This window comes from Oratosquilla oratoria, chromosome 7 (genome assembly GCF_046742065.1).
Source record: "Oratosquilla oratoria isolate Oo_2021 chromosome 7, ASM4674206v1, whole genome shotgun sequence".
Taxonomy (NCBI): domain Eukaryota; kingdom Metazoa; phylum Arthropoda; class Malacostraca; order Stomatopoda; family Squillidae; genus Oratosquilla; species Oratosquilla oratoria.
Window position 1 is genome coordinate 41,002,183 of NC_134783.1, and position 15,167 is coordinate 41,017,349.

General features: G+C 36.4%; 1 protein-coding gene across 1 annotated transcript in view; it reads left to right on the forward strand.

Annotated features, from left to right (window-relative positions):
• The first annotated feature begins 9,922 nt into the window (after positions 1–9,922).
• Positions 9,923–15,167, forward strand: part of LOC143027102 (sorbitol dehydrogenase-like) — a 13,578-nt gene continuing 8,333 nt past the window's right edge. Inside the window, exons 1-3 of the mRNA XM_076188070.1 lie at positions 9,923–10,056; positions 13,441–13,474; positions 14,597–14,761. Of these exons, the coding sequence (XP_076044185.1) occupies positions 10,003–10,056; positions 13,441–13,474; positions 14,597–14,761 (253 nt within the window). The 5' untranslated portion in view covers positions 9,923–10,002. The remainder of the gene's footprint in view (positions 10,057–13,440; positions 13,475–14,596; positions 14,762–15,167) is intronic.

Here is a 15,167-nt window from a genome sequence, read left to right on the forward strand (position 1 = left end):
TGGCGGTCTGTATGGACTGTGACAGGATAGCCTAAAATAATTTCCTTAAAATGTCGAAGAGCATATACGACAGTAAGAGCTTTAATTTCTGTGACAGAATAGTTACGTTCAACTTTGTTAAGGAGTCTGCTGGCAAAGGCAATAGGGCGAAGGTGTGTGTCTTGTTCTTACATGAGGACAGCACCAAGACCTTGGAATGAGGCATCGGTGTAGAGAATAAAAGGTAAGTCATAGTTAGGGAAAGCTAAGACAGGAACAGTGGTAAGGACATTTTTTAAGTCTGCAAAAGCTTGTTCCTGGGCAGACGACCAGTGGAAATGTACATCTTTCTTTAGCAGTGAAGTAAGAGGGGCTGCAATTTTTGAATAATAATACACAGACCTTCCACCCCTACCTTCTTCTTCTCCGTCCCTGTCACCGCCTTTGAGCTCTACCAACATGGCTTCTTCCTCAACCCAACAACCCGTTCAATAACTCATGACTCTCTTCATAGATACTGGTTCTCCTGTAAATATTATATCTTCTTCCACCTTCAACAAACTCCGCCTTTCCTATAAGCATGCTACAATCTTGGAACCTTCCGATCTCCAACTTACTAACGTAGATGGTGTTCCATATCCAGTTTAAGGTAAGATCCATCTTCCTATCAGTCTCCATCCTCAAAGTCCAGTGATTCAAATCCCTCTTTATGTGGCTGAAGTACAGTTTCCCGTTGATGTGCTTCTGGGTCTATGCACTATACAGCAATATGGAATTAGCGTCTTCCCCCATTGTCATGGCATTGCTTATGGTCGTCATTTCATTCCTGCCCTACATTTGGCGACTACTTCTCAACCACCTTCTGCACTACCCACTTCTCCAAATTCCCCCTCCCACAGCATGCCAACTGTTTCAGTTCCCACTATTGCTGTTCCTCCTCCTGCCCCCTCTACCCAGATTCAGGCAACTCAAATGGAGAGTACTTCCTCCCTGCCTCCTCTAGCTCCCACTTCCCAGGACACTGTACAGCCATCGTCTGAACCTTCTCTTCAGAATTCACTTCCTCCCTCTAGTGAACCTACCTTGCTCAAAGTTCCCACCCGTACAAAGCGATTGCGTTCTTTTCGCATGCATAAATCAAGGAAAATGAATACCAAATGTCATTCCCCAGCTACAGAATTCTCTCCAACAGAAATCCAGATTTCTCCTTCCTTGGATGAATTAATAATTACCTCCTCCCCTGTTTCCGATGTGCTTTCCACAATGTGTCGTACTACTCATGCAGTGTTAACAAGAACCGTGACTCTTCCACCACATGAGTATTGCAAAGTGCAGCTTCGCATTTTCCGAGCTCCGGAATGCGATGTTCTCTGTATGCCAGAATCCACGCGTGTCAAAGACATATCACTGACTTCAACCTTTTGCACTACCTCCAAGAAAGGTCATACTTCTTTTCTAGTTGCCAATGACACTAATGCTCCCTTCCACCTCAACCTTGGTACAAACTTATGTGATTTTCTAGTGTATCTTTCAAGAGTAAAAGTAACTGATGATCAAAATTCTCCCTTGCCAGTTTGTACCATTAACTCCGATGTGCCTCATGCACAGGTTCCTATTGAAGCATCTCACTTCAAAACCCTTGACTTCCCCGATGCTCAACAGGATTTAATTTTCTTATGCAATGCCTTACGTCACGTCACTGCCTTGTCAGGTGAATCTCTAGGTTCTACTGACCTTATTCACCACCACATTCCCCTTCGTGATGGCTCTAAACTTTGCTACGCTTATAGACTGTCGCATAGTAAACGTAAGATTGTGGACAAGCTATTGCAGACATGCTTGCCCAGGATATCGTTGAACCGTCCATTTCCGAGTGGAACTTTCCCCTATTTGTTGTTCCAAAACCAGATGGTACATTCCGCCCTGTTGTTGATTTTAGGGAGTTTAACAAAATCACTGTTCCAGAAAGAACGCCCATTCCTGTTCTCCAAGAAATCTTACATTCTGTTGGTCAGAATAACACTGATTTTTCGACATTAAACCTAATGTCTATTTCCGAATTCCTCTTGCTCCGGAAAGCAGACCCCTAATAGCCTTCTCTACCCCTTCTGGTCTTTTTCAATTCAAATGCTTGGCTATGGGTCTCACCTCTGCTCCTTCTGTCTTTACATGACTTATGCACACCGTTCTTGATGGCTTACTTGGTGATAATATCTTTATGTATTTGGATGACATCATAATAGCTTCCAAATCAATCCCAGACCACATTCACACCATTCAACAAGTCTTTTCTCGTCTTGCTGATGCCAACCTAAAACCTCTAATCTGTCGAAATTCAGTGTTGTTAAACATAAAATAACCAAACCTGACACACATGTTTAACAACACTGAATTTCGACAGATTAGAGGTCTCGCAATGGGGATCCCGTTATCTGTTCTTATGGCTTGTCTTTTCATGGAAGTATTAGAAATGAACAAATACATCAACATCATGGGAAGAGGTACCACTTGGCTAAGGTACGTGGATGACATAATCGTGGTGATGCCAAAATGAACCAATGTAGAGAATAAGCTAAGAAGACTCAACGCTGTGAATAAATACATTCAATTCACAGTTGAGCTAGAAAAAGAGTGTATGTTACCATTTCTAGACACGCTGATACATAGAGGTTCTGAACAGGTATGTTTTTCAGTATACAGGAAGCCCACCAATAGGGATAATTTTATCCATTATTTTTCAGCACACAGCAGACGTGTCAAAACTGGTGTTCTAATAGGTTTCTTTCTCAGAGCTTTTCGTATATGCAGTAAAAGACTCCTAGATGATGAACTGGCATACATCAAGAATACCTTTAAGAAGCTGATATATCCCGGATGTTTGATCACCAAAACAATGAGGAAAGCCGAGAAGATCTACGATAGCTCATACGTCCAGGCCCCGGGAAAAGATAAGTCACACATTATAACTGTCCCTAATTCTACGAACACCGGAGCTATTGATAATTATTTGTTAAAAGGTGGAGTAAATATAGCTAAAGTGTCTTCCAATAAGATAGGAAAAATACTAGAAAAAAAAATGCTAATGTTCATAATAACCTCAGTGTCGTTTACCGCATTCCATGCAGCGGCTGTCCTTCATCATACGTCGGCGAATCAGGTCAAGGGATCAAGAAACGGTTGAATGAACACAAAAACTACCTCAGGGCACATAGAGCATTCTAACTCTTTGGTTCGTCATATAGACAAATGCGGAAACCTACCTGACTGGAGCCGCGTGGAAATTCTACACGAGGTACTTGAGAAGAAAATGAGAAAAATGTGGAAGCTGCACATATCGCCACCATGGAAAATGACAATGAGAGAGACGGATTTAAATGCCTTTCAAAAACAGCAAGTGTCTTAATAATTAAATCATTAGCCGAAGAGAAGACCTGACACATCCGCTCACAGCTGGCCGGGTTCCCCCTCGCTGCGAGTATAAGACTTGTGGTCTAATGGGACCTTTCGCAGTGAGCAAATTGATACCAGACACCGCCAGATTTTGTAATTCTTGCCGGAAAATAAATACCTATTTGGGCAATTTTTATAACCTTACAGAGGTGTATCGTTGTACATTATTGTGTCTGAAATTTAAGTCAATTAATTTCATGATTACAAACGGCATATAGCATTGTTTGAGCCTCTATTTATAATCACAGATGATATTCGTAAAACAGCCTATAATTGTATCAATCCAAGTAATTTGTCATTTCCTTCCGACTTCAATGGACGTATACTGATATCTGCTTTCATTTGAATGCACCAAGCTATAGGCAAATCCATGTAATGTATCGAAAATATAATTTTGCATCGAAGACTTAATTTTTTCGGTACGATAAACTTTGTCTTAAGTTATATATATATATTTTTTTTTAATCTGACGTGCAGATTGCCACGGCACACGTAAAATTAGACATATTTGTTTGAAAATAGCTCCCAGCTGATCTAAGAGGCATTCTTTACAAAAATGTTGTTAACTTCGTACGTCCGCCACCACTGTTGTTATTTTTTATCTCACTGATTATCTTCATATACAGGATGTGAAAGTGATATCCATTATTTTTCAAAACTCTCAGATAAAATGCACAAACCGAAATCAACATCCTCATATTTTTACTGCTCATAGTTACTTCAGGAAAAATAATTACCTATTTTTAGTTTTACCTTATAATTAAATTAAGAAAGCCTTATCACACACCAGTAAGTAAAAATTATAACATTATGAGTCATGTTTTTAATTTTAAATACATTTATGCAGCAATTTATGTCGTATCTTTTTTTAAATGTCGGTAGCTAAGTCACCCCTTTGCCTCGTGAAATCCGAGACAATTGAAAATTCTAGCGCTAATAGGAATCTACGAGCCTGACTGCGAAAGGTCCCATTGTAATGCAATATGTCCTCTGAAGAAGACCAAGTTGGTCGAAACGTTGGGGCAATAAACTCTATTCCCAACACATCTTCGTTTGCCCTTCCCCACCCATTTCTCTCATATATATATATATATATATATATATATATATATATATATATATATATATATATATATATATACACATACACACACACACACACACACACACACACACACACATATATATATATATATATATATATATATATATATATATATATATATATATATATATATTAGTAAAGGAGGGGAGCAGGTTCTCAGTAATACACATGAAGTTAAAAACAACGTAATTTTTGTATTTATGGCACCATTACTGTAACTATGTAATTTCTGTTATTTCAGTTTACTCTTGAAAAGGTCTTCTTCAAGACGAAACATTGAGCTCAAATAAGAAAAAAAAAAGAATATTGAGACTTAGTTTCAATTCACCCGGTTAATCTCAAATCTCTAATCAGGAAAATCGAGAATACAAAGAAAAAACTGAATAACTATAACAATGCTGTCGTTTTTAACTCCACGTGTATATATATATATATATATGTATACATATTTATATATATACATGTGTACATATATACATATGTATACATATATATATATATGTATATATATACATATAAATATATATGTATATACACACACATATATACATATATATATACATAAATATATATATATATATAGCTTATATATTTCATATATATACTTACCAATATAGTTGGGTTTCGGTACTACTCAAAACAGAAACGAGTGAAAATTGTGAGTTATAATACAAAGTGAATATAATATATATTTGATCTGAGCGTCACGTTATAACGTATATCTAATCCATCCAACAACAACAACACACATACACACACACACACACACACACACACACACACACACACACACACACACACACACACACACACACACACACACACACACACACACACACACACACACACACACACACACACACACAAGCTTGCCAAAATATAATGACACTAAGTGAATTAATTCTCCTTTGATGATAGGTTTGCTATATATAACGAGATGGATTAATAATGAAATAATGTTGAAAGTCGACTCTGTAGCCCTTGTCGACTGATCTAATCCGTTTTGGTGGCTCCTCCTGCAGTTTGTTTTGTTTTGATTCAACCAGCGATTTGAATGGCTGATCTGTTTGCTGTTTAACCGGTATCAAGGCCCAAAAATACAGATAGAAGTTATCAACTTCTTAAACAGCAACTTAAAGATCCACACCAACACCATCTTGGAGAAAACATCACTATTTTCATCACCCTCCAGCCATTCACCTTAATCTCTGAAGTCAACCTAAAACTTAACATATCGGTCCTCCAACCCAGACCTAACTGACCCTCCAGAAAATTCATCTTTTGTAGGAATACACGTGAAAAAAATTAAAACGGCATTTCTTACTTGTTCATATATATGACATTCTCCTAATTCAGCAGATGAGAAAAAAATCTACCTTCAAAATGGTACTTCAGAAAGACTGCCCCTCACTAGAAGAATGATAAGATACGCTAAGATGGTTGGGCAACGTCTCCGAACCGTGAAAGCTCTCAAGGTTATTAACGCATAAGGCGTCTGTATATGTTTTTCATCCGTGTATATATTGGCTTTCTTTTTCCTTCCATCCAATCTACCGCCACCCACGAAGCGAAGTTGCAGGATACGAGAGCTGAAAATCCCCGGCCTTTCCTGCCACCAACCGCATCCATACGACTTCTTCGCGCCTACATGCAAAATTGCACTTCGTTATTTTTTTAATATTGTTGCCTCACTTCCTCCTCGCATTGCGCCCTTATCCTGAGCCTAGCCGTTGTTTAATTTTAGATAATCTCCTCCTGATTATTTGGAACAGGGCAGGAAAATCTGGAAAGAATCCCTTACCTTCGACATGATTTTGTTTGGATGTAGAAGCATGCCCCGTTATTTTTGCCTCACAACATTCGTTTTTGTCTTATTTGGATGAATAATACTTGTACTAGACAAAACAATGGTATAAATGTAGATAATTTTCTTTTTGCTAAGAAGGGGGTCTTCCTCGAGTGAATAGAGTTGCCTGGCGGCAGTCAAAATAGAATTACAACTAGAGATTAGTGGAATGTTGATTCAATGTTCGTCATTTGAATACGTCCTTCGCCGGGTCTAATGTTTAACTCGACACCAGAGCATCATCTGCATACAAGTGATTATCTAATTTATTTTTACGCATTCAAGCTGAACTAATGTTTATAAATTACAATGACGTCATGTCAGAGACTACAATGGCATGGCCACTGCGAGAGGATAGCAGTAGACATAACACGCACGAATGGATTCCTTCCCCGATTTAAGATCAACTGTATGAATTTGATCTAACCTGACCAAATCTTCTTTGACACAATGTAAGAAACTATCATGACACCTGGAATGTATGGAAAAACAACCACACCAAGACTATCTATATATCAAGGTTCTCTTGCCCGATATAAGGGAGGAAGGCTGCCAAAGCATGCACCCATTTGTTTCCCATTCATCGTGGAAGAAGAGTCATTCCTATCTCCTTCCCGCTGTTCGGGTCAGAAGCAACGCAGTATGACAACACATCTATAGCAGGGTCAGTATTTCGTTGACACGGCGACCCTCCCTCCTCGCACCATAATGCACGACCATTTTCTATTTACACCTATCCCATATGTTCATACAAGTAGACAGAACAGTAGGAAAATTATGAAAAAGTGGAGCATCCGCACGATAGAAATAACCACACATATCATGTAGTGAATAAATAAATAAATAATTACGGGGTCAATTAGAGGTCACGCGACGAGTTGATTAGAAGATAAAATTTGATATGGACAGCTTGTATTGCATTTGTTGACATAGCAACCACTGCAGACGACGCCACATAAAATGAAGTTTAATTGTGTCAATCAGCACGTTGTACAGCGAATGCACATCTCAGGCATTGCATTGCATTGCACTGCATTGCATTGCATTGCATTGCAATAATTGCATATTTCCAAGTTGGATAAATCTAGTAATTTCGTTATTTTATACGATATTTCATTGCAATCAAAATGGCGATGGAAAGTACTAAACTGACTTGTATGTATGTTCCGCCTCGAGTGTAATGTCGATATTTCTTGTCGACATTATAAACATTCGTAATCTCTAAAACATTCTCTCACTGGCTGGAAAAGATAAATATGTCCTGTGCAGATGATATGACCTCTGAGTACTGCATGTAATATCGACATTGTAAACATTAGTAACCTCTAAAGCATTATCCCACTGGCTGGAAAAGATAAATATGTCCTTCGGAGATGATAATTATGACCACTAAGTCCTTGAGTGACAAGTATCATCTTTCCACCCAAATTCCTTAGTTGCTGTGTTCTGCACTCATTCATTTGTTTATCTATTTATTTATCTATTTATTAATTTATATGTTTATTTATCTATTTATCTGTACTTATTTATATATTCTTATCTATTCGTTTATATATATCCATTCATTTAGTTATTTATTTAGTTATTAATCTATTTATTCCTATATAGAAGGATATGCGCATTTGAGGAAAACATCCAAGGACCATAGTCAGTGCATATACATAGTCTTATGACATGTTTGTTAGACGCTTTCATTTTCTGTTAGTACCTTTTCAACTATAAAGTGAAAAATAGGGTAATTTTCAGCGCGATGAGAGGGGAAGTGCTAAACATGTAATTTGTTATATGGGTTAGGGGAGTAAGTATATTCAGTATCGAATTCATATCACTGATCTCAAACAATGACTGGATCGAGCATAAATTGTTTAAAAAATGAAGCCACTGAAAATTTGCGGCGGCCATTTCATTGGGACCAAATTTGAGACTTAAAAGACATTGTTTACATCGAGGCATTTTGGTAAAAAACTGCTCAGATAAATATTTTTTCATTAAGGATTGAAAAAAAGGTGGGTGAGTTGTTATTGAGTAGCTTCATGAACCGTTACGAGACATTATAGATATCTATGTCATAGAATAATGGTCCTCGAGATGAAAATACCAATGCACAAACTGTCCTAATAAAACATACAAATAGCAGTCTGATTTTAAAGTATAAAAATTAAAACAGAACTTTTTATTAGAATATTGTTTGGTTTTTGCGGGTATTGTGGTGCATTATAGATATGCAGTATACTGTATATAATATATATATTACGTTATATATTGGATTATATATCAAAATGACTGTAAATGCAAACTGCTATGACAGACCTGATAAACTCTTACTAGACTATAAAGAATATGTGTGTAATAACATCATATATATTAGGTTTATGTGCTGTAATGCATAGATAGAAAGATAAATAATTACATGGAAATTTATATTGCCCTGAATACAGTAACCTTCTTTAGGTGTTTAGGAAACTTTGAATTTTATTGTAACTGCAGTGTCTTTCAATTCCTTTGTCCGGTGCGTTTAATGTGCGCTTCCTTGAAATGATCGGAGATTCTAGAGTGTACATTTGGACTCCATTCACGTTTGTGCAAACTCACTAATCACTGACGTTTTCTTTCTGGATTACATGGAAACCTGAAATGGAAATCTAATTAATTTATTCTTAAGAGTAGTTTAGGAATTAGAGCAAAGAATTCTTTTAACTTTGATTCTTCATCCTCGCTGCCTACACCGTCACTTCGGTTCGTCTCCTGCTCTAATTCGCGTTATTTACCCTTATTGCATCCAAAAGCACAACATTAAATCCCGTTCTTATCCATTACCTGCAGTACTACACACAACCGCGAAAGTGGTTCCAACAATATGGCGCCGATAAAAATACGCGGGCTTCACTTTTTGTGGACGGAGAACAATAGGAAGCTCGATCCAGTCTTTCTTTGAGATCTGTTATTTACACTAGTCTTGACGGTAACGTAATGTATGGGTTGGAATGGGTAAGTTTCACTTCTCCACGACTGTAGCCAATTGTTTTGCCTTGTTTGAATACAGTAACAAAAGAATCAGTGTTGCCACTGTGATCTATGCCAGTTCCTACAAATGAGTGAGATTTTTCCTCAAAATTCCCACAAGGGAATCTGGATTTTCACATTTTCACCCACAAAAGAATTATTATATACATAAATAAGTTCATTGCAACATATAATTTGCTCACAAAACATCCCATGTGAGCAAATTTCTTCCACAAATTTGTGAAAAATTCTTACCAAATGGCATCGGTTACAAGAACTTCAGTATCACAACGACACTACCAATTCCACTTTGCTTGATAACAACTATAAATGATAACACGCCTCGAATTTGGCTTAAAGAAAACTGCATTACAGATTAACGTAATATTTATCGACGAAAGAATAGTGTTGTAAACACGTTCGCAATGTATTTTCCTGGCTTACATAAATATGTATAAAAATTCTATTCCGTTCGTGGAAAGAAACGATCGGAGGGTGGGTTGGGGAGGGAGAAGATTGGAACGCTCTGACGAATATATTCAGTGTCGGCACTGGGCAGGCGTCAGTTGCACAAGCAAAACAGTCGCGTGGGAACAAGAAGGAAGGAACTCGAAGAGCCATGGCCACTGATAACCTTGGACTTGTCTACTACGGCAAGGACGACATAAGACTCGTGAGTTTTTGAGTGTTTAACAGAAACGGCTGCAGGATAGGTGTTCAGATATTCTATTATGGTTTTGATTTACAACAGGGTTACGTATTACAAATGTTATACAGTATGGTGATATCACACGTGGATAGTGTGTTGGATTGCATGCAAAGATGTTGCTATGATTTAGATGAGCAGTGGGGACTTTCAAATTATTTTATTGATTTCCACGTCAGTCCCCTTGAAAGCATACATGAATATTGCAAGAAATATACACGAAATAGTGCATATTTTGTTCTATAACTGTTCATGGATTTTAGGCCCCAATGCAAGAATGTCGATCTATATTTTATTTACATACAACACACGCACACGTATTTACTTTTCTCGCACTTTAACATGTATTAAGTACATTAACATAATATATATAGATTACAAGATGCTACCATGAACCCGACTCGCTGTCTCACAAAACCTTCACTCCTGACCTCTCGCACAAACGACAACGTTGAGCGGGTTAGGGCGTCGTTACTTGCTGCGAAGGTTGAGGGGATGGAGGTTCGAATCCTGCCACCGGCGAAGTTGAACCAAAGCGATGGTTTATTAAACTGCACGCTACAAAGTTCTCTGTAAGGGGCACGGTTCTAGGTTTCCGATAGGGGGGAAGTGTGTGACGTTAAACCATATTATTATTATTATTATTATTATTATTATTATTATTATTATTATTATTATTATTATTATTATTATTATTATTATTATTATTATTATTATTATTATTATTATTATTATTATTATTATTATTATTATTATAATTATTATTATTATCATTATTATCATTGTTATTAAACCAGTCATTTAATATTCATAGACTTTAATTAAGCGTATGATTGGCTCCACAGGAATAGCTTATGGGCAATACTATCAGGCTATGGAATTCGTACTAAGCTTGTGAAAATTAGTCAAGCACTGTACAGTGACACGATATCCAGGGTTAGGGTGAAGGGAACATACAATACCCCATTCTCCTTTATTATCTGGCGTTCGCCAGGGTTTCCTTTTGTCACTGTTCTTGTTTAAGCTGGGTGATACGTCAACGTCAAGCCTATGCTGATGACGTAGTGCTCTTAGCAGACAATATGCCCTAACTTCAGTAAACCTTTGATACCGTCCCACACCAAAGACTACTTACTAAATTATCTTTACACGTAATACGTGGTAGCCTATTAAGTTGGACTAGTAATTGGTTGAATGGTCGAAAACAGAATTGTTTTAAATGGAAAAACTTCCAGATGGAAAAATGTTACAAGTGGAGTTCCTCAGGGTTCCGTTCTTGGGCCACTTCTATTCATAGTATATATAAATGATATAGACCATGGACTAAAATCTACTGTTTCCAAATTTGCTGATGATACAAAACTGTGCGGAATGGCAAATGATCAATTAAACCAATTAGATATTCAAGAAGATTTAGATAAACTACAGCAATGGTCTGAAAAGTGGCTAATGAAATTTAACACAACTAAATGCAAGGTAATGCACATAGGTAAAAATAACAGTAGGTACGATTCCAAGTTATTTGGAAATTCATTAACAAAAATGAATAGTGAAAAAAGATCTCGGCGTAATTATCAGTAACGACCTCAAATCATCCAAGCAGTGCATTTCAGCCTCTGAGAAAGCAAATAAGATTCTAGGACTGATTGCGCGATCTTTTGATTTCAAAAGTCCATCACTCATTAACAAGCTATATAAATTGTTAGTTCGTCCACATTTGGAATATGTTGTTTCCGCATGGTCACTGAATCTCATTAAAGATATTGACAGATTTGACAGATTAAAAAAAGTACAACGGTGAGCCACAAAACTGATTCCAAATAGCAGGAATAAATCATACTAATATCGACTAAAACATATGAATCTATTTTCCCTAAAAAAGCGTAGACTCAGAAGTGACTTGATACAGGTCTTTAAAATTCTAAAGGGAATTGACAACATCAAAAGTGACAAACTTTTCACATTGAATGAGAATCAGACAAGAAACAATGGTCTCAAACTGTCCGGAAATAGATTCAATTTGGAAGTAGGTAGAAACAACTTTGCCAACCGTGTAGTTAATGAATGGAATAAACTTCCTGCACAGGTAGTACAATGTAGTTCAGTTCTAAGCTTTAAGAATCATTTAGATAAACACCTAAGCAAGATGCTGTAATGATTATAATTTATATTATATTATTTGTTTTTGTTTTGTTATCATTTGTCTGTTTGATTTTTATCTATTATTAGTTATATGTCAATTTATTATTATTATTTACTATTTACCTGTTTCTTTATTATTTAACTATACCTATGCATTTATTTATGTATTTTATTTGTTATTTACATTATTATAGTTTTTATTTATTATTTTATCATTATTATAATTTTTTCGCATCCGACCTAGATATGGACCAAAGGGTCTCCTGTCGGCGTGTTCCGCCTTTGTAATCCTTTGTAAATAGGCCTCGGAATAAATGTAAACAAGACAAATATAATGCATGCACATAGGCCTTTAATACCAAGAAGGAAATGAAATAATATTTGGATGCACGAGAGAGTAGACACTTTTGTGTTCCTTGGATTGTTATTAACGCCAATGAAGGATATCAAGAGTGAAAAAAGACCGGTTGCAAATAGAACTTGTTATGCTCCTAACACGCTTGTTAAGAGTAGGCTTCCGTCAAGGAGATCTAAACTACGACTACTCTCAACTATAGTCCTTCCAGTCCTCACATATGGAGCGGAGACGTGGGGTGTCGTAGAAACTATAGAGCGGAGGATGATAAGTTTGGAAAATGTCCTCGTGTAGATCATATGCGGCCCTATATATGACTGAAATGTTGGCACCTGAAGGAGACACGCCCGGGGTCTAACATACCAGCCCGTATTGGCTGACTCAATCAGATTCGCAAGATTCAGGTGGCTTGGCCATAACCTCAGAGCAGGGCAGGCAGACATGTCAATAGTCTTTAAAGAAGTAATGGTAGAGGCCAAAGGCCTCAACCGAACTAGAGCGTCTGGAGAGTGAGATTATTACCATTGTTGTTGTTATTGTTTTATTGTGTTACTATAATTCACATCAATTATTTTGTGCTATGGATGTCGGTTTTCTGCAAATATTACCACTAGTCGCTTACCCCCCCACCCATGTTTTAAACCACTTCTTGAAAGGAATTGCTTAAATTACAAATTAATTCGGTCTCACGACCGTAAAGGTATATCCAGAAGAATATTTTTCATATAACCATATGAATATACACTTCCATTGAAAACTTGTATACATTTGATTCTAGGCGTGGGGAATGATGTTTTGATGAACATAACATGTTTTCACTCGTGAAAAATAATAATGTTTGCTTTTCCTTCCAGGAATCGCGCCCCGTTCCGAAACCTGGGGATGAGGGTAAGACCAAACATGTTTTAGTTTGGAAATGTTAATGGAGTCGTGTTAATCGAATGCTTATTGATTTGATTGTTGACTTAGTTACTTGTTAATTGGTTTCTTTGTTTTTGTTTTTTTACTTGTCCCAACCATACTGGAAACAGCTATTTTGAGGACTATTTTGAAAGGTGTTTGAAATATTGATGCAGAATCAAAATGACTACCGAACGAAAAATCCCCATAATTGATGTATGGCCTGTGTTGCTTCACCATTACTGTGTCAATTAAGACTGATTTCTATATTCCATCGTCGTACTAATTAAGGCTCCGACCTCACTTGTGGTGTTTATTTCGAAAAGGATTATCGACAACTGCCAATTTCATATTAACGGTCAGACGACATGACGTACGCTAATTCAAACTTCATCGTAACGGTCAGATGCTGTATTTCAAGTGTTTTCAGTAACTGGTCAGTTTAGATTAATAACTGATATATCAAAAAATCTACGGGATCTACTATCGATATTATCGGTGGTCTTGTAGAATATTGCAAGTATAATACTTTTGTCTCAAAATAAATGGAAAACAATCCACCACATCGGCAAGAAAAGCATTTGTATTCTAACGGTATATATATATATATATATATATATATATATATATATATATATATATATATATATATATATATATATATATATATATATATATATATATATATATATTCAAGGTCTGTCTCCTTGTATTTTCCCACAAGTCTCGCCATTGTAAATATAATTAATTACATCACTCCTTACACGCTTTGTCAGGAGTTAGATTTGTTTGTTATCTGACTGGTGCGTACGTGTGATAGATATATATAGATATGCACGGGTTTTGTTCGTCATACGCTACACCAAAACTCTTTAAATTAATTCCCTCCCGAACGTCCATTTTATTTCTATTTTCGCTTATTTATTTTCAATAATTTTATTATATGTTTTATTCATTTTTATTGTAGGTAGTTTGTCTTTATTTTCTTAATCGTATTTGCTTTATTTATTATACTTATTTTTCATTTATATTTGTTTTTTATTTATTTTTCATTATTGATTAATAAATTTATTGATTATTATTATTATTTTTCTCCTCTTTTTTTTGCAGATGTGTTGATCCGTGTATCACATGTGGGGATATGTGGCTCTGACATCTCCTACGTCAAGAGGGGGGTCCTGGGGGACCTGAGGCCGGACAAGCCCATCATCCTGGGCCACGAGTCCTCTGGCACAGTCGTCCAGTGTGGCAAAAATGTGAAGCACCTGAAAGAGGGTGAGAAGGAGGAGACATTTTTACTTTTATTTTATTATTAGTTTATATATATATATATATATATATATATATATATATGTATATATATATTATATATATATATATATATATATATTATATATATATATATATATATGTGTGTGTGTGTGTGTGTGTGTGTGTGTGTGTGTGTGTGTGTGTGTGTTTACAACTCTGAATGGGTCCTAGTGATTAGAGATACATTTTAACAACCACAATGCACTTTAATTCTAAGCCATCAAGGCCGACATGCAGAGATTTAAATGTGGTACTGCCAAGGACTCGAACCCCAGCATCCTCATGACAAGTGCGGTAGTGACTTACCAACTAGGCTATCAACAGAAATATAAATTGAGCACAATTTTTCTTAAATATTTGTATGCTCGAG